General features: G+C 48.0%; 1 protein-coding gene across 4 annotated transcripts in view; it reads left to right on the top strand.

The window, feature by feature from the left end:
• RASGEF1C (RasGEF domain family member 1C) overlaps positions 1–17639 on the top strand; it is a 105586-nt gene that overhangs the window by 60791 nt on the left and 27156 nt on the right. For 3 of the 4 annotated variants that reach the window (XM_067005386.1, XM_067005385.1, XM_067005388.1), the window contains 3 exons: positions 11246–11428; positions 13032–13154; positions 15734–15871. In XM_067005386.1, coding sequence (XP_066861487.1) covers positions 11252–11428; positions 13032–13154; positions 15734–15871 — 438 coding nt within the window. In that variant the 5' untranslated portion in view covers positions 11246–11251. The remainder of the gene's footprint in view (positions 1–11245; positions 11429–13031; positions 13155–15733; positions 15872–17639) is intronic. The other variant, XM_067005387.1, reaches the window with a different exon arrangement.

The raw sequence follows: 17639 nt of genomic DNA, 5'->3' as shown, positions 1-17639 counted from the left end.
GGTGCTGGCCGACACGAGGGGTGGGCAGGGGAGCCGGGGGGCCGGTGGCAGCTCCGCACGGGCACGTCCCTCGGCTCTCCGAGAGCAGATTGCTGGAGCTGGCGTCACCTAGCTGGTGCTTTGATGGGAAGCGAAGAACTGATGCCCGCGTTCCCTTTTAATGACAGATTTTTAGCAGCGATCACAGAAGTGTCTCGCGGAGCTGATTTCTGCTAATGAGCAATTAGTCAGCTCGGCGCCTGACTCCCCCTGCCCGTGCCCGCTGGAGAAGAGGTGGTCGGGGCTGAGCACGGCGCTTCCCCGGGACATGGGAGCCCAGCATCCTCACCGGTGGGCAGGAGGTGCTTGGACTGCAGTTGAAATGCTTTCTGAAGCTGGGGGACTTGTTTGCCAGCTGCAGACTTACTGTGTTATCCTAAATAACAGCAGTGTCTTTTTTTTTTTTTTTTCCTTGAGTACTTAAGCCAGCCAGAGAAAATCTGTCAGTAAAAAACTCCTTGGCTGCCCAGATGAAGGCTGAATTTGCGTGGGCTGAGCGTATTCCAGCACGAACGTGTTTAGATCTGGGGACAGCTATGGACTACGTTGCTGCTTTTTTGTCTCATGCAAGCGGCGAGGGGCAGGCAGGTGCCGGGAGCCAGCCCGTGCCCGGCTCCTTGGGTCACGCCGTGGTAGCGGGTGGTGGGACTGGCGGTGGGTGCAGATGGTGCTCCAGAAGGGGATATCTGAAGGCTCACGAGCTCGTTTCTTTTAGGGAGACACGTCCATATGCCATCCATACAGCACAAGGACCAGCTCGTCAGCCTGGAGTCCTCCAGGGCTGCTAGGATGAAATAACCAAAATCCGTAGCTAGAGTCTGGTGCTGGCCGTAACCCCGGTGCTCTGCATCTGTTCCCTGGTGGCAGGTGAATTCCCGTGTGCAAGTGTCCTTGGGGGTTTCAGTGCCTCCCCAGCCCATGGCCGAGGGGTTATTTGGGAGAACAAGTGATGCTGGGAGCCCGTGTGTCCGTTTCCATCAGCGACAGGCTCAGCTCTGACCTCTCAGTTTTCTCATCCTGGATCCAGTGGGAGGCTTTTGAAGGCAAGCTGCGGATGGGGCACTGTGAGCACCTTCAATCAAGTGCTTGGTTGTCCCTCTGCCCGGCTGGGTGCTGCACAGCAAGCACAGAGATGTGTGCCGTGGAGGGCGCGTCGTGGTGGAACGTCCATCTGGGGGGTGCTGGCAAACTGCGGCACTAGGAACACATCCACGAGGCGTTTGTGCTAAGCAGGTAACTGAGCATCGCTCAGATACAGCGTAACTAACAGCAGAGGTAAATTGACATCGGCGACTGGCAGAGCTTACGTTGCTCCTCAGAAGACATTGACGCTTTCTGTGAAAAAGATTAGACCCTCTTAAATTAAACATTTTAGCAAATTTGGAGAAAAAAATCAAATGAAATGTCCTACCCAAACTAGAGCAGTGACAGGCGAGGTACTGGAATTGCTGTATTTACATACGGGGGTGGGGGTGTGCGTATATAAAAACGTGTGCGTGTCTCTGTGTGTGCATATATATGTGTGTGCGTGCGTGTGCAGTGCCCAAAATACATCGTTATGCATTCATATATGCATGCGAAGTCTGTCTGAGGGTGTATGTGTACATATAAAACATGATTTATAGGTTTTTAAACCTCCCTGACAGGCTCCAGGAGACCGATTTCTAAATGTATGCTAAGATTTTTGACTACGAGACAGGTAGCAGTAGGTGCTAATAAATGAAAGAACCGCGAGTGAAATGTTGTGACACGCACCTCTCTGAACAACCTGCGGAGCGCTGGCAGGATCATCAAACCGAGCTGAGAGTAATCAGCAGGGACTGATAAAGCTGCTCTTGTAATTATTTGTTTGATATACAGCTTTCCTTCTTCCTCCTGCATAAATAGCAGGAGCGCTTTGCTTAGTGTGGGAGGGTTTTTATTCCTGTCAGGGCCTGTTCTCACCAAGATGTCATGAGAGGAGGACTTAAGTCTGCATTTTTGTTTTATTTACGGGCTTTCTATTGTAATTCTGACAGCATGCGGTGGAGACAGCATTCATTTAGATGGGGAGAGGCGTCCTCGCTCATGCAAAGCTGTCGGTGTTGCAGGGGCCGGACTCTGCCACGCTGCTTTCAAGCCTCTGTGGTTCCTCCAGGTTTGGTTTGGAAGGAGCAGTTCCTGAGAGGAGGCAGCTGCTGAGGTCTGCAGGCAGTCACAACATCACACCTGGGCTGAGGTATTAAATACAATTCCCAACGCAGCTTTCTCCTTTCTAAGCGTGATTTTGATGATGCCGCAGCCCGGACTGCCCTACAAAACCACCCGACCCTTCAGACTAACAGCTATTAGTTATCCTTAAAAAAACTTCCTCTCCTCACCGCTTCTGTCTAAGCAAGAGAACCAAGTGTTGACTGATTTCCAGGCAGTCACAGTGGTGGCCCATCAGCAGTGACTGAAATGAGCCAAAGGCTCCTGTTGCTGTCGGTGGTTTCTGGGAACGCTGCCGGCAGGGTTTTGTTCCGGGATTTCCCTCGCTGTCCACGCCTGGCTGAGCTCGGACTTCGCTCTGGGCAGTTTTACAAATCTGCCTTTAACAAAACCTATAGTAACTCGATCCCACTCTAAGCACTCTCATTTTCCTTACTCCATTTACGTTCTAGTTAGCCTTTCCCTAAAGGAAAAAAAAACTCCTGTACCTCAGAATAATCTGCATATTGTCCAAGGGTTTCACCAGGAACTCGGCAGGCAGGGGGAGGCATTAGGGGAGAGGCGGCAGGTTAGAGCAGAAAATGGATTTCCTTGCCTAAAGCGAGAGAAATCCAGACTGCTGCCTTTAGCATACATTTGAATGCTGTCAAGGGCACCTGCAGTACCCTGATGGGAGTTCTCCTTTACTAAAAGTCTGATAGTGACGAGGCGCAGATACGCCACGGGCCCCGCGCCGCAGAGGTAGCACCGGGACAGCGGCTGCGCCGTGCAGGCAGCCCGAGATAGCAGAGGCTGCGTTCAGTCTCGTGCCAGGGTTAGTGCCAGCTCGCTCTTACTCAGGAGAAATACTTCAGGCTTGAACCAATTTAATGAAAAGAGAAATTGTTCTGAGACTAAGGAAAAAAAGCTTTGCGTTGGGGCAGTTTTGCGGGGGGTTGTTCCCGAGCGATGGCATCGCGTGCTGGCAGTGCTTTCTGATCCCAGGCGATGATGGCATTATGAGATAAATAACGGGTTCGCTGCTCCGCTTGCTATTGAAGGGCTTTTATTATTGCTGATGTTACATGAAAAAGAAAGTTATTAAAAAAATGTGGCACTAACAAATTGAAGCCCCCAGGGAACTGTTGCCTGAATGAGATTTTGATTGGAGTTCAATTTAATTGGCCATAAATCTCCTCATTTCTGATTTACATTCTACTTCAGCCCAGTCTACCAAATTCATGATAATCAGGTTTTCATTTTTCACTATCGAGCAAAATACTCGGACAGGAGCATAAACAGAAATATTCCGTCAGCAAGGTGACCTTGTTCTCGCTTGCCCTGTACTGGTAATTGATTTAATGTCTCCTCCTTACCTACAAATTGGGCCTCGTTCAGAGCCACGTCTGTCACATTTGGAGGTAATTGGTTAGCGTAGTGGTTTTTCCACTGTAGTAGTTTGACTGCAAGATGTTTCTCGTAAACCTCGAGTGCAAGAGGAGCTGTGATCGCTCTCACTGAGACGATGGCAAAGAATCGGCTGGTAGGTGTAGGCACGCACTCCTCTTGGCTGCCTTTGAAAGCAGTTATGTGCATATCTCGGAGAATAAAAGCTCTTGTTCTAGCTCAGAGTAAGTACGTGAGAGGCAGAGCCCAGTAATTTCTGTGGGTTTTGAGCTGGATCGTCCTGCAGTGTCCTTAGGGGAATGGAGTTAGGCTGCGAGCACTGCTTGCGCTGGGCCTTTCTGGTTTTGGAGGGCTGCTGCAAAGCAGGAGCTGGCCTGCTTCGTGTGCCTGCCCGGAGCAGCGTGGCTCCGTGCCTCGTCCGAGTGCCAGCAGGGACAGGACAGAGACCTGGGGGCTTGTCTGTGTGTTCAGGCCGTTCCTGGGGCGATGTCGGTGCTGGTTTGGAAGTGCCAGGCCCTGTTCCTGGGCCGAATCTTGGGGTGCTCTTGGTTAGAGCACTTTCCATGGGGAAGGTGGAAACGCAAGAAGAATTGTTCAGTGTGCAGGTTTGTAGCCGCTTTATACAGCAGAGGGCATTTTGGTTTGGGTTTTCCCCTTAAATCTGGATTAGGAGGGTTTGCGCTTGCCTCCTGATCCGCAGCACCCAGAGGAGGCTCTGCACGGGAGGGCTGTGGGGTGAATTCCCTAGGGAGCTGACTGGGGGCGGAGATGAGTAAGAGGTGAGAACCAGATGGGATCAGAGGAAATAGAATTGTCATCTAATTCCGATTAGATACCCAGAAACCAAAGCCCTGAAATTCACTTGCTGCTCTTGCGATCTCATTCATGGGAATCTCAGCAAAGTGCCTCAGCCGGTGCAAGGAATGGAAAGGAAAGGGGAGAGAGCCGGCCCGCGTCCAAATGCAGTCATTGCTATGGAGTTGGGAGAATACTGCAGTTAAGTGTTCTTTCCCCACCTTTTCTATCTCATGGTTCTTTTCCATTCTGATTCTTTTGTGTTTGTAAGTTGCGCAGCTTCATTATATTGCTCATTTAACCATTTCCAGCAGTATTGGGATTGACAGGTTGAGCTTTCTGCAATCTCACAACTTCGCGGACTGTAAATTGAATGTTTTATGAACTGTTGAAAAGGTGAAAAGAAAGTTACATCTGCTACCAGCCTCCTAATTGCATCAGCATCAAATACATTATGAGTTTGTTAATGCCAGGTACTCTTGCTGGAAAAATATTTACAACCATGGCCTTGACAACTGGAAGCAATTACTTTGCGGTGGTTTTTCTTTTGTTCTCTGAAACATCAGAGTCCTCTCTCTCCTCTTTCCGCTGCTTTGCTCCCTACAAAAGAAATAGAAAAAAAAATCTGAATTTTAACGCACCGTGATTATCCAAAGTTTAGTGTCTTTTTTTGTTTGTTTTGTTGTTTGTTTTTTTGTCTGCAAAGATGAATAGCTTGAAAATTACTGAAATTAATGTAAAGAAAAATGAGCATGTGTTACTGAAGTCTCTGCTGAGCCCAGCGGTGTGTAGGGCTTGGATGACAGCAGTGGTTAGGTAGTGAGGCAGGTGAGACCCTTGCACAGAGGCTGTATCTCCTTCACCTCCCGGTGTCCAGCAGAAGGGTTCCTGAAGCTCTGTTACAGTAATCCGAGGCAGACCTACTTGGACAAACGCTCATTTTCCTACAGAGCTCCCCTAGGAAAGACTCATTTTAAAAACCTAGATTTCTCTGCTGCTGAAGAACCCTGCTTTTGTTAGAAGCCCTGATCTTTGGCTCCCCCAGCTCCTAATGGGCGTGCTGACACTGCTCCCTGCCCTGGTTTGGCAATATGCCGCGGTATCACCATTTCTTTGGAGGTAGATATGTGGGCACTTGTAGGAGACAGTCTCTGCTTGGCTGGACAAAGCAGGGGATGTGTTCCCGTCGTGTCGGAGTCCCCCAAAGTTTGTAACACCACAGTTAAGCTGATCGCCAGCAAGGAGGCATTGGGAGCTCTAAACCTGAGACATAAATGCTGGTGTTTACATCTGACAATTAGCACAACATGAAAGCTGGCATAATGAGCCTACAAGAGCATCTCCGGTCTAATTTTAAAGCTGGGTGTCTGTCGTTCTCAGCCATCATTGATAAAGTGTCTTCATGCCAAATAGTGCATCTACAGACAGACAGAGCCTCGTGGCTCTGGGTTCTGCCTTCAGGCTGCCTGTGAAATTGTCAACGGGGACGACTCAAAACCTACCTTCGTGGTGCGACCTGCCCCGCAGTGTGACTGTTTGTGCTTCGGTCGTTACCTGCCTGAGTCTCAGCTTCGGGGTCAAAGTCGTTTCCAGGCTACCTAGCCGGTAGCTCTGGTTGTAGCTTGGACCTCAGTCTGCTGAATAGACTGGGAGTTGGTTCCTCTCCCACCTGCAGCATGAAGTAGACCAACTTTGGCTCTGGTTTCCCATCCTACCGTTTGTCCATCACAGCAGTGACTTTCTGGGGGGGACAGGATTCACCTGCATGTGAGTTAGAACAAACGGCACCTGGGGTTGGTGGTATTGCAGCTCAACGTTGAAGGAGGTTTGTATGTCTGCTCTGTGCTGCAGACCCATGCCGTCCATTGGATTACTTGGACCAACATCCACCTAGAGAAGGTGGTAGCTGCTTGTGATTCCGGTGATTCTTTCTCTCTTCCATCTCTCAGTTGCTGATGCTTTTGAGGCAGAGAAAATCCTTCAGCAAAGCTCTTCCAGTGTCACATGGAGATATCAGCAATGGTTGGATAATAGGCTTGATTACTAAAGCTGGCCAGAAATTCTCCCAGAAGTGTTTTTTTTTATTATTTTTTTTTCCCCAAAAAAATCAATGTGTACCATCTTCATTTCCTTGAACTCTCTGGCTCTTGGTGACAGCTTGCTCGATAGAGAGTTCTGCAGGACTGAGACGGGATGCGAGACATCTGCCACCTTTGTTCAGATGGGAATAAGAACCACTCCACCTTGCTCTGGATTAGGGATATTTGTTCAAGTCTGTGCCTTGCCAGGTTATGCATGACCTCAGGTCTCCTGTACCCTGGTGAGTGCCTGCCTGTGCTCGCTGGGCGCTGCCTCACGTGTCCTGCGTCCTTGCGAGGAGGACCCCGCTGTCATGGTCAGGAGAGGGAACGAAACCGAAGCCTCCCTGATGGCACAGGTGGACGCCCCAGCCTCCACACCTTCCCTTACCATCCTCTCTAGCTCCTGTAATTCTGGTGGGAGATCTTCAAAAGCTTGTGCCTTTCATCCCTGAAGTGGGAAGGGTTTTATTTATTTTGTTAATCTGGAAGTTAAGTGGGTGGGAAGATAAGTCTGCAGCCCCACTCTGTTTGTCACATGGTCCCAGCTCTTGTTTTCCCCTTGAGAGGAGCAGAGCAGATGGAAGGCAGAGATGAAATGAAGATCAAAAGTAAACAGTATGATTAAGTTTTTGATAAAAGGATAAAACACTTATCACATCAAAGCTGCTGAAAAACACATTAAACGTTTCCCGAACATTTTGTGTCCACGTAAGCATTAACTGTACTTGCTAAGGGGACGTTTGTGATGGCAGGCAGTGGAGTTGAAGAATGCTGCTGGGGTATTTGCCTTGCAGTGGAGCTCCACTGGTCGGGTATTTACCTTCGTGGCCTTGCCTTGGTCACCAGCTAGCAGGAGGAAGGCCGAGCTGTCAGCCTCTTAGCTTTCCGCCAGCCCACCAGACCTCTCCTGCTGCAGTCTGAATTGAGCCTGGAGAAATGTGAGTGGAAGAAGAGGCAGGCTTCCTGCAGCTTGCTGGGTCCCTGCTCAGTGCGTGGCTAGGCAGCCCTTTTCCAAGTCATTCCCTGCTCAGTTTTCCAGGTGGGTGCTGCTTTTCCAGAGGTTTTAAGACACTTGCAGATATACATTGGTGTGGAGTTTGTGGGTGGCTTCTCTCCCAGGCACTGGTGATTGGCTCCTTGTTTTGGCTCAATGAATCAAGTCCTTAAACGTTTTGTGTGAACAGCATAATTTGTAGTGAGAAGTGTCTGTGGGCTACCTGCTTTCATCAGTGTGTTGAAATACTGTGGAATCTGGGGCCACCTCTGGGCTGTTATTTCCAGGTAAAGTAGAAAAAGGTTTTTATACCCAACATGGACTTTTTTTACAAATATCTTATGATCTGGACTAGATTTTTACTTGTTATGGTTTACACTAAAAAGGAAGCTTTCACTCCCCCACGTGATATTCTCTCCCTACTTACGATATAGCCAAGAAATGGGGAAATACTGCACTGGTTTGAGAGAGACGTATCAGAATCACAGAGAAGTTGATCAGAAGGGACCCTCGTGGTCTGTCATCCAAGCCCCTACTCCGAGCAGGATTAGCTGCAAACTTTGCTCCGGGTGCTTGGAGCCTTGTCTGTCTGAGTTCTGAAAATCTCCCGGGATGGAGACTGAACATCCTCCTGCCCAGGTCCCTGTTCCAGTTGCACTCTGCACTCGGGAGGATTTTCTCTTAGTTCAGCAGGAATTTCCCTCCTGCAGCCTGTGCTTGGTGCCTTTCAGCCGCTCGCTGTGCTCCCGAGAGGGGCTGGCTCTGCCTCTACCACCGACCTTTTCCATGGTACAAGGCGCTTGGTACAGTAAGGCGAATCTCCTTCAGGTTCTTGTTTGCTTCTTCATTTTCCTCTCTCAGTGCTTCCCTCGTTGTTCCTGTATTCTGTAGGTGATTGACAGCACAACCCCGTCTTCTGCCCACTGCAGCCAGTCCCACACTCGGAGTGTTTCAAAGCAAGATCTTATTTCTATTTAGAGCTTTTGGAAAGACCATTTTGGAAGCTGCAGGAAGAGAAAAAGAAACAAGGTGTCGCAAGCAGGAAAGTCACCGTCCTAAACTCCTGTCTGCAGAGTGCCAGCATTAGTTCTTACCAAGATGAGGAGTGCAGGGGGTTTTGGTCTGTGGAGAGTTGGTCTTCATCCTGCTCTGAGGGTAACAGTGTCAGACAACAGTGAGCCAAAAGCCATGAAGTTAAAGCCTTCAGGTTTGCAACAAAGGCACGTCATTTATGGCAGAAGTGCCACTCCCTTCAGTGGCAAGTGAGGTGACAGCCAGGCACCAGCTCAGAAAACTTGAGATCAGAGCAGGAACTTCACAGTATGAAGTGAAATTTAATTTCTTAACAGTACCCAAGAAGGATGCCTCAGCAACGTTTGTACAGCTGGTTTTATTCAGTTAAAAAAAGAAAAGATAACTTTTTAAAAAGTATTACTGTGCATTTCAGCAAGATTTCTCATGTAATGAGATGCAAAAGTTCAGGCAATATCCTGTTTAGATATGCTTCTATTTGATAATAAAAAATGGCGTTGACAGTGAGGGATTGCACTGAATAAATCATTACTTTGAGTTTTGTTTTACACCGAGGCCGGGATGTGCCCTGTAAGTTCACAGCTGTTTTAACTTTTTGTCATCTGGACAGCTATATGTCCATAAGATTTATTTCTTGATCTATACGGACATGTAATCTTTCTTGGGATTATTGCCATAGAAACAAGATGTAACATGGAGCGTGGTAGAAGTAACAAATGGGATTTGGCAGTCTCTCCCATTTACTACACGGCGTCTGAGCTGTGTACAAAAAGCAGCAATTACTTGCTCTCAAAGCCTTATTAACAGGCACATCTGCACGATCATTAAAACTGGATACTTCAACTTTCGTTCTGCCTGGGATGCCGTTTAGATATTACGGTCCTTAAACCGAAATCCTCGCCATCTCGTTTGCCTTGCAGTCGAGGCAGGGGTTTGTTTCCCTTTGGTCGGGCTGCAGACCCCAGAGGCAGCCCTGCTCCCGGCCTCCCAGACGATGCCGTAACCCCGCCACCGGCTCTCGGGGAACGGTCCCTCCTTTGAAGGGTGAAGCCACCCCAGTTCTGCTCGTACAGCCTGATCTCCCGCCGTGCTGGGGCTCAGCTCCCGGCGTCTCCCGGGGCTTCGCACCCGGCCTGGCTTACGGGTGCTGCCCTTCCCCTCGGCGGCCAGCATTGCTCTGGGCCGGCAACTCCCAGCAGCCTGAGCCCGGGGGAGTAGCTGGGCTGTGCCGGGCCGAGAGGTGCTTCTGCGTGCGGGGCTCTTCGGAGGAGTAACTACAAAATGTCGTGCGTGGGACTAAAGCTGAGCTGGCTGCCAGGGGTACAGCGCGCCCTGTAAGCCTGAGGGAGAAACGTCAGCTCAGGTTTGTAAGCCAGATCCGTGGGGCAGCTTTGGAAGCCGTGTGGGATGGCAAAGAGGCAGAAAACGAGGTGGAGCAGGGTGAAGGAAATGGCAGAGAAGGATGCCAGGAAAAAAAGGTGTATCTGCTGAGTGCCTGGGGCCGAGCACCAGCAGGCAGGACGAGCCGTCGCAGCAGGCAGCGTCAGCCTGTGGCCCTGTGCCTCCCTGCGTGGGAGGCGGGCGCTGGCCCTGCAGGCCACAGGGCGCAGATCCTGCTCTTCCAGCAGGCAGAGGGTATGCTTGGGAAGGAGAGCTGCGGTCCTGGGAGATGTTTTGTAGCTGCTCAGGGGAGCAGAGATTGGCTCAAGGACTCCTCCCTTTTGTCATCTCTTCCCATCCTCCCTCCTGTTGAGGTAAATCAAATCTCGAAGCAAATTGTCAGGTCACAGAGGGTTTGTGTGTTCAAAGAACCTTGGTCTGGATGATGCATTTGCTGACCTGGGAGCGAGCGTGCGCTGTCCTTTTCCCAGTCCCTGTCCTGCAGCCCAGCCTCTAGCCGAGAGCAGAGCTTTGAGGGGGCTTTCGGAGACAGCTGGAACTGCTTTAAAGCCCTCAGGGCAAGATCTGTCCTCTCCGTGCACCAATTCAGAAACAAAACTATTTTGCTGTACAGAAGAAACGTTTAAAGCTCATTGTAAGCCACAACATTGAGACAGAGCCCAGAATGCAACCTGGACAGCCCAGAGAACTGAAATACAGGGAGCTTGAAACTGGGCTACGTGCTGCGAGTTTGCCTGGCCTCCTTTCAAAGGTGCTGAGGACTCTGCAGCTCTAGTGAAGCTGATGACTGCTCAGGATCTTTCTGAAGCATATACTTAGTACCTAAGTATAGATCTAGGGCTGACTAGCTTCAGACCCCAAAAATAGTGCAGGTGTCTGCCTTCTTCCTCTTCCTCGCTTCTCTCTTCTTTGCCCTTTAATCTCTTTATCACCTCCCACATTCTCCGTTTCTCCAACTCTTTCTATTTTTCCGTCCTCCTCCAATTGATTTCTGCTCCTGCTGCTGCCACTTGCTCACTCTGATGGCTCTCCTGTCCCATGGGAGCCACGGAGCATTTCACAAAGCTCTTCCTGAGCAAACCCAGGCTGGCACCCCCTTTTTTCTCCCTCTTACCCTAAATCCAAAGGTGTAAATCAAAACATTTGCCTGTGTATTTCCCATCACAGGTGTTATCTGCTAATGACAACTCTAAAAGGTGATATAATGAAGAGAGGATGTGAACAGGAGGCTCTCAGTATTGGCTTCTGGTTTTCAAAGCAACCTGAAGGCAGTTGTGGCTGTGAACCTGACGGATCTTTGCCTGATGTGAGCTTTTCTCTCTTGCAGGAAGGCATGCCCCAAACGCTGACTTCTACCAGTATGTTTACCCCATGCAGCTTCAGCCCTCATCTACATACTGCAAAAGAAGATGAACAAGGAGGACTGATCTTCCAGGATGGAAACCTTACCTCAGCATCTCTGGATGCTCTAATCCAGCATCTCATACCTACCACTGATTACTACCCTGAAGTAAGCCATTCACAGTACAATAACCAGTTTATTTTTGATGAATTGGGGCAGAGCTTTATGCAAAAGTGCAAATGTGTTCAATTTTGAATTAAGAGAGCTTATGTAAAGGCTGGGTATGTTAATGAATTGCTTTGAATGCTGTTTTACTGTTCTGCATTTGTTTCCATGAAAAAGTAGCTCCCAGAGTTGATGCTGCCTGTAAGTAAGAGAACAGGGCAGGGGGAGAAGCTGTGGCAATGATGAATTAGTGATTTATCAGTAGGAGCACTTCAGAAATAGCAGTGCATCCCAGAGAGTTTTAGATGAAGACTGAAGCAAAAAATTTCCAGTCTGAACTGGCATTAAATTAGCTGAATTTGAGTAGCTGCTGAAGTCATCCAGGTTTCACTGCACATACAAAGCGTTCCCTCAGTGACAACAGAAACGCTGCTTCTGGTGGCTTCTTAATTTACCTGGGGTTATGAACACAGTGACTTTGCAGTCACTGGACAGCAGGATCTGGACCCTAAGCCTCACTCCATCAGTGAATATTCGGTGTTTCCTCATCAGCAGTGTGAGGATTTAAACTGTGAGCAGGTTTATGGTCCTGAAAGCCATTGACTTCACTGGATTTTGCACATACTCAGTGGAATTCAGAACAGAATTTTACTGGAAGACTTTCAAGTGCTAATATGTCTCTGTGGAAAGGCCTGTATTTCAAAGCACCGGAGTAGCATTGACTTCTGGGCAGTTTAGAGAGCTACTAAAGTTATCAATGCAGAGCAGACAGCGTGTTTTAAATTACCCGCAGCTCAGTTTCTGATCAGCTAAAAATAAGTAATAAAGAAGCATGTTAATTAAAGAAGAACAGAAAGGCAATAAAAATAGGTAATGGCCAGATTAGTCTGTGAGATTTTCATTAAGCAATGTGTGATAGGAAATACTACACCTGCTGCTCAGGAGCATGGCTAGGTCTGGGGGAAAGAAGATAATCCAGGCACCAGGGCGGGTTGGGAAGCAAATGACTGAGGATTCATGCATACATTTTAATTTCACTGCAGAAATACTTTAAATAATCCAAGGATTTATCCAACAGGCCTGCTCCCCTCAGGTTTACCGATGTGAGGCTGCACGTGGTATAGTTTAGCTGATAGAAACGTATTTTGGGGAGTTAGTAGAATAAATGAAATGTTCCCTGAAGGAGGCAGAGTGAGACCTTCAGGGCAGTACAAAATGTGATTCATCTGGGGGTTTCTGAGCACTGGGATGCCTGAGTCTACACGATCAGCTTCCAGTGGTCTCTGTGCATTCCTGCTGGTGCTGTATCCAATACCTGGGCTAGCTCCTGCAGAGTGACCTACACACAGTCTTCGTTGCAACTTTGCAGAGGGTTTGGGCAAGAAAAGTTTGGACATGGATGCCGTGGAGGTAGGAGATGCTGCTGCCTCCTGTGCCCACTGCAACCAATTCTGCTTAAAGGGGCCAGGAATTGATGGCTTTTAGATACACAGCTGTGTTCTGTCTGTGCCAGTGGAAATAAAACCATGGAGTTCCGGGCTTTTATGACTAATATTACCCACTGTGTGGCTGGCTTACAGCAGGTCTGCTTGACTTTCTCCCACAGAAAGCCTATATCTTTACATTCCTGCTGAGTTCCAGACTCTTCATCGAACCCCATGAGCTTTTGTCCCGAGTTTGTCACAAGTGCATTGAGCAGCAGCGGCTGGATGACCCCGTGCTGGACAAGGTTAGTTCATCTTTACATCAGAAAAATGTGAGGCATTTTCAACAGAGTTCTGGGGCTCTGGTTTGTGGCTTTGCCTCCCTTCGGATTGAATGAAACATTCTCATAAGTGTGACGGTTGTTGCTGAGATCCTGACATTGAGGCATCTTAGTACCCATGTCCCAGAGCAGTGCTCCAGCCACTAGTCACTTCAGATCTTCTTCTAATTTCCCTTTCCCACTGTCTCAGTCTTCCCAGGTGACTTTCCCTCCTAACTTCTTTAAGGCTTTGAAGCCTGCAGGATGCCAGGAGGTAGGACATAAACCTCACACACTGTCAATTGCAGATGTCGGCACACTGCTCCCTCTCCCGTTTTTACTTAATGCGTCTGACCTTTTTCTTTCTTGCTTCTGGTACAGTATGTAACAGTTCCCTTTGGCCTTACCTGTCACCGTGAACGCCACGTAACAGCATGCAGCTACCCGCTAACCTCCCGCTGCCGGCACTGACAGATTGTCTGCACAGCCATGCTGCAGAGCGGCGCTGTCTGGCACACCAGGAGCGAGCTGAAGCAGTAGTGAGGCTGTGACAAGCTGACAGAATGAGCAAATGCAAGCTGTTAGTGCGTCACTGCTCCTCCTGTTTTACCCTAGCGACTGTGCAGACCAGTACAGTGTATACCAACACATTTGCATCCTCTTGCAGTCCCACGGGCACTGTGATACAGGTGGATCCCACTGGATCGCACTCAGAGCCTCAGTGCATGATGGAAGACCTCTCCAGTACACTGCCTGGAGCAGGAGATGCAACTTGAGTTCTGTGGAGAGGAGAAGAACGTGCATCAGTTGTAATTTTCCAAAAAAGAACCCGAAATTCTGGAATGATTCTCAGGATCAGCTTTCCCAGCTTTGAAACACGATGTTTTTAGCATCAATGTTCAATCACCAACATCTGAGTGTACCTGCTTCTTTTGGCCTGTGCAAACCTGAGGAACTGGTTGCATGAGTAGCAGGAGCTATGCCTTCACTGCACAGTACAATCAGCCAGACTCCATAGAAGTCTAGTATTTAGGTTGCACATACAGTGTGAGTTGGAAATATCTGTGTGAGGTGCAGCATCCAGAACAGTTTTTCTGAGGTGTGATGGATTCTGTTCTCTGATGCTATGCCAGATGCAAATTCAGGAGGATTAAAAATGTGAGCATTCCAAAGTTTCACTGCTCATTAAACCTTGCAAGAAATGAGAAACATTATCTTGTTATGATCTCAAACCTACCTAAAGTGAATCTGCATTTTGGACATCCCTGTAGTAACGCACAGTTGGTGGGACAGCTGATTTTGTGTTACTGAGAGTGGGGCTGACTTTGAAACTGCACATCAGTGACCTCCCATCCCCTGAGCCATGTCCTCTGACTTGCACCACGTCCTCTCCTTCCATTCGTAATAGCAGTTTATACAGCTGGAGCAAATGTCTCCCCAGACCTTTGTAGTTTCCAATAAAGCTTTCCCTTTAGCAGCCACCTGCTGGTCTTTGAGCATGAGCTTAATGCTAGCTGACAGCAGTTATTTTTAGAGATGTGGTTCATTGAAACCTGTTGTTGGTGGAAAGCTGAAATACGCGTTTCAACCACCTTGGTTGAAAAGCAGGGAGCTCAAGAGTATAATTTTTCCTGATTACAGGGTACACTTTAGCTACAGTACGTAAGATGCAAAAGAAGGCTGTTTGTTTGGGTCTGTGTTTTCTGTAAATAAAGACGCAGTTTGTTGTTTAACGCAATTTCCTTTTCCCATGTTCTTGGATAATGGAGGATGAAAGCTTTGGAAGCAGCTGCACTGGCCGTCTGTTGAGATAATACTAAGGCACCAATTGTGCTGTTCCCCATATTTCCCTCCTTGTTCTGTATCATCCTGACTGTTCCTGCTGCTGCATCCTCAGATAAATCTACACCAAAAGCAAAGTGGGCACCAGCTGTGTGTTCTGTGAGTGGGTGTCCTTATCCTATCATGACCTTGAGCTCATGTGGGAAGAGAGCAACGTTGTCAGTAGTCCAGGTAAAGTTACTAAGGCCTGGTGTTTTGTCCATTTGTTCTTTCTCATGTTATATATGCCACCGGTCACTAAGCAGTTTTTTCATCCACACAGAAAAGAAAGAAGCAGAAGACTCACCACTTTGTTGGTCAAGAGATACGTGATAATCATTTTTGGGGGGGAAAGGGTAAATGCATACGAGGGTTGTAAGTTCAAGGGAGAAGAACACATGGTTCAAATCCGCCAAAAGGCCAGTTGTTTTCAAAAAAGGTACAAAGGTTGCACCAACAAAATGTCCAGTCAACTACAAACTGGCCAATTGCATGTGCAGAATACTTAAATCTGCATGTAAACCAGATTGTTGTGCATGCATCTAAGTACGGGTATATTTGCATGCCAAAATGTGTCATTGGTGCAACACACCATTAGTTTGCATGTGTGCAGATTTTGCAGGTGCAACTCTAAGTGTCTTCTTTGAAAATCTGGCCCCACATTCAGTAAGATATGTATTTGCTGGGACTTTAATGCATAAACCCATTTCAATCCCTATGCGTCATTCTGGTTTCCATTTCAGGCACGGATCAGAAAATTCGGACCCAAAATCTTACAGTTGCTGACAGAGTGGACAGAAACATTCCCGTATGACTTTCAGGAAGAGCGGATGATTGGCCATCTGAAAGACATGATTCACAGGATAGCCCCATGTGATGAGGTGAGGACAGCTGACTTGTGACATTGTGTGGAAGTGTTCAGTTCATTTTCCCACTCGGTTCTTCCTTTTCCTCCCGATGTTTGCCACTTTTCTAGGAACTCTGCCTTGGAACTCTTCAAGTTTTGTTCTCCTCTAATGGTTAAAACCTGTAGTAGCTTCCCTGAAAGCCATGTCTCTTGGTGTAGGTACTCCTGTGTTAGTAACACAGGGAAACATCAGAGTAATCAATGGGACTCATCTACTGCATATTCCTGTTTTACAGACAGAAGATCTGATACATAGGATAGACTGATAGTGGTGCTTAGAATTCAAATAGCAAAAGAGGTGTGATCTCCCAAATTATAGTCTAGCAGAGGAGTGAAGTATCGTGACCTGAGAACAACCATCCTGCCCAAGCAATGGCTTAGGGAGCACTTCAGGATGTTTAATTTAGTGAATGTGGAGTGGAACAAGCAGCTCATCATCAAGTGACATTATGAAACTAAAAAAGATGATCAGTTGCTTAAAGGTGCCTGATAAAGGCTTCCTATCTCTAAGAAAATGAGTGGTTGTGAAAATGGAAACACTTTTCATTCCTTACCTTACGTGTCTTCAATCTGGTAACTGTCTTGAAACAATCTGCATTTTGTCATCTTTTTCATCAGTGAATCTAACAAGGGTTCAATTTGCACACTCCTGTCCTGTGTGAAAGAGTTCACAGGCCCTGTGCTTGAGCTGGTTGATATGGTAAAGCTGGCACTCAGACAGAAGGTAGACAGACACAGAATGGCAGACTAATGCCACTGGGATCCCCATCCAAGTCCACGTGATCTGTGGGCCAAAATGTAGCTCCTGTTGAATCCGGTCTGTTTTGCTGACATGGTGGGGTTGCATGGGACAGTTCCTACCTTTAACAAAAAATAAAAATGGTTATGGGTATGTAGCTTCTCTGGGCGTATAAAAGTGGCAGAAGACAGCAGTTTGTTGCCCTCTGGGCAGAAATTCAGTCTATGTAGTTACACGGTCTCGGTGTTCGATTACATGAGCTGTGTGTGGCAGAGCAGGACACAGTCAACAGCACATCTGTGAGACCTGCTTCCAAATTCAGGTGGGCGAACTCCATAAATTAATTCAGAAACATTAAAAGTACCACAAAGTCCATGAAAATAACAAGGATAAGAGCAAATAGCGCATGGAGAGTTTCTAATTACTTCTAGGTTAACCATGGGATGTGGAAGGACTCAGTCCCATTGGCAGCATCAAGGTCAGGCCACAGATGTGTGCAATTCAGTGTAACAAAAGGCACGATACCCACTAGGGCAAAAGAGGGAGGGTGGAGAGAAAAAGAGAAAGAATTAGCAGAGTTGCAGGAAAACGGAAATGAAATTGAACCCTCCTACCCACATGAAACACAAGAGAAATGGAAACAGCTGCTCTTGGGCTGGGCTGGCATCACAGCTGGCACTTTTGGGTGGCTCTCGGCTGGCACGGCTCGGCTGGACCAGCCTGCGGGAGCGACGGGGTGGGAAGGGGAAGCTGCGTGACTCTTCTCTGGAGGTGAAGGAAACAAAAAGGGCTCCTGGGAGGGGCCCAACTCCGTTGACCTGAGCAGTCAAAATTCTTCTTCAAGGGAAACAGGCAATGAACTTGCTCCTGCCAACCGCCAAGAAAGGCACCAGCATCTGAACTGTACAGACCTACCAAAATCATGTCTACTGGAAAGAAGGAACCAGCCAACGGGGCAGACAGCAGGGGTGTTATGGGTGTAGAGAAAACCATTTTAAAAGGC

Source organism: Anser cygnoides, chromosome 14 (assembly GCF_040182565.1).
Source record: "Anser cygnoides isolate HZ-2024a breed goose chromosome 14, Taihu_goose_T2T_genome, whole genome shotgun sequence".
NCBI classification, from domain to species: domain Eukaryota; kingdom Metazoa; phylum Chordata; class Aves; order Anseriformes; family Anatidae; genus Anser; species Anser cygnoides.
This window is presented reverse-complemented; position numbering and strand designations above follow the sequence as displayed.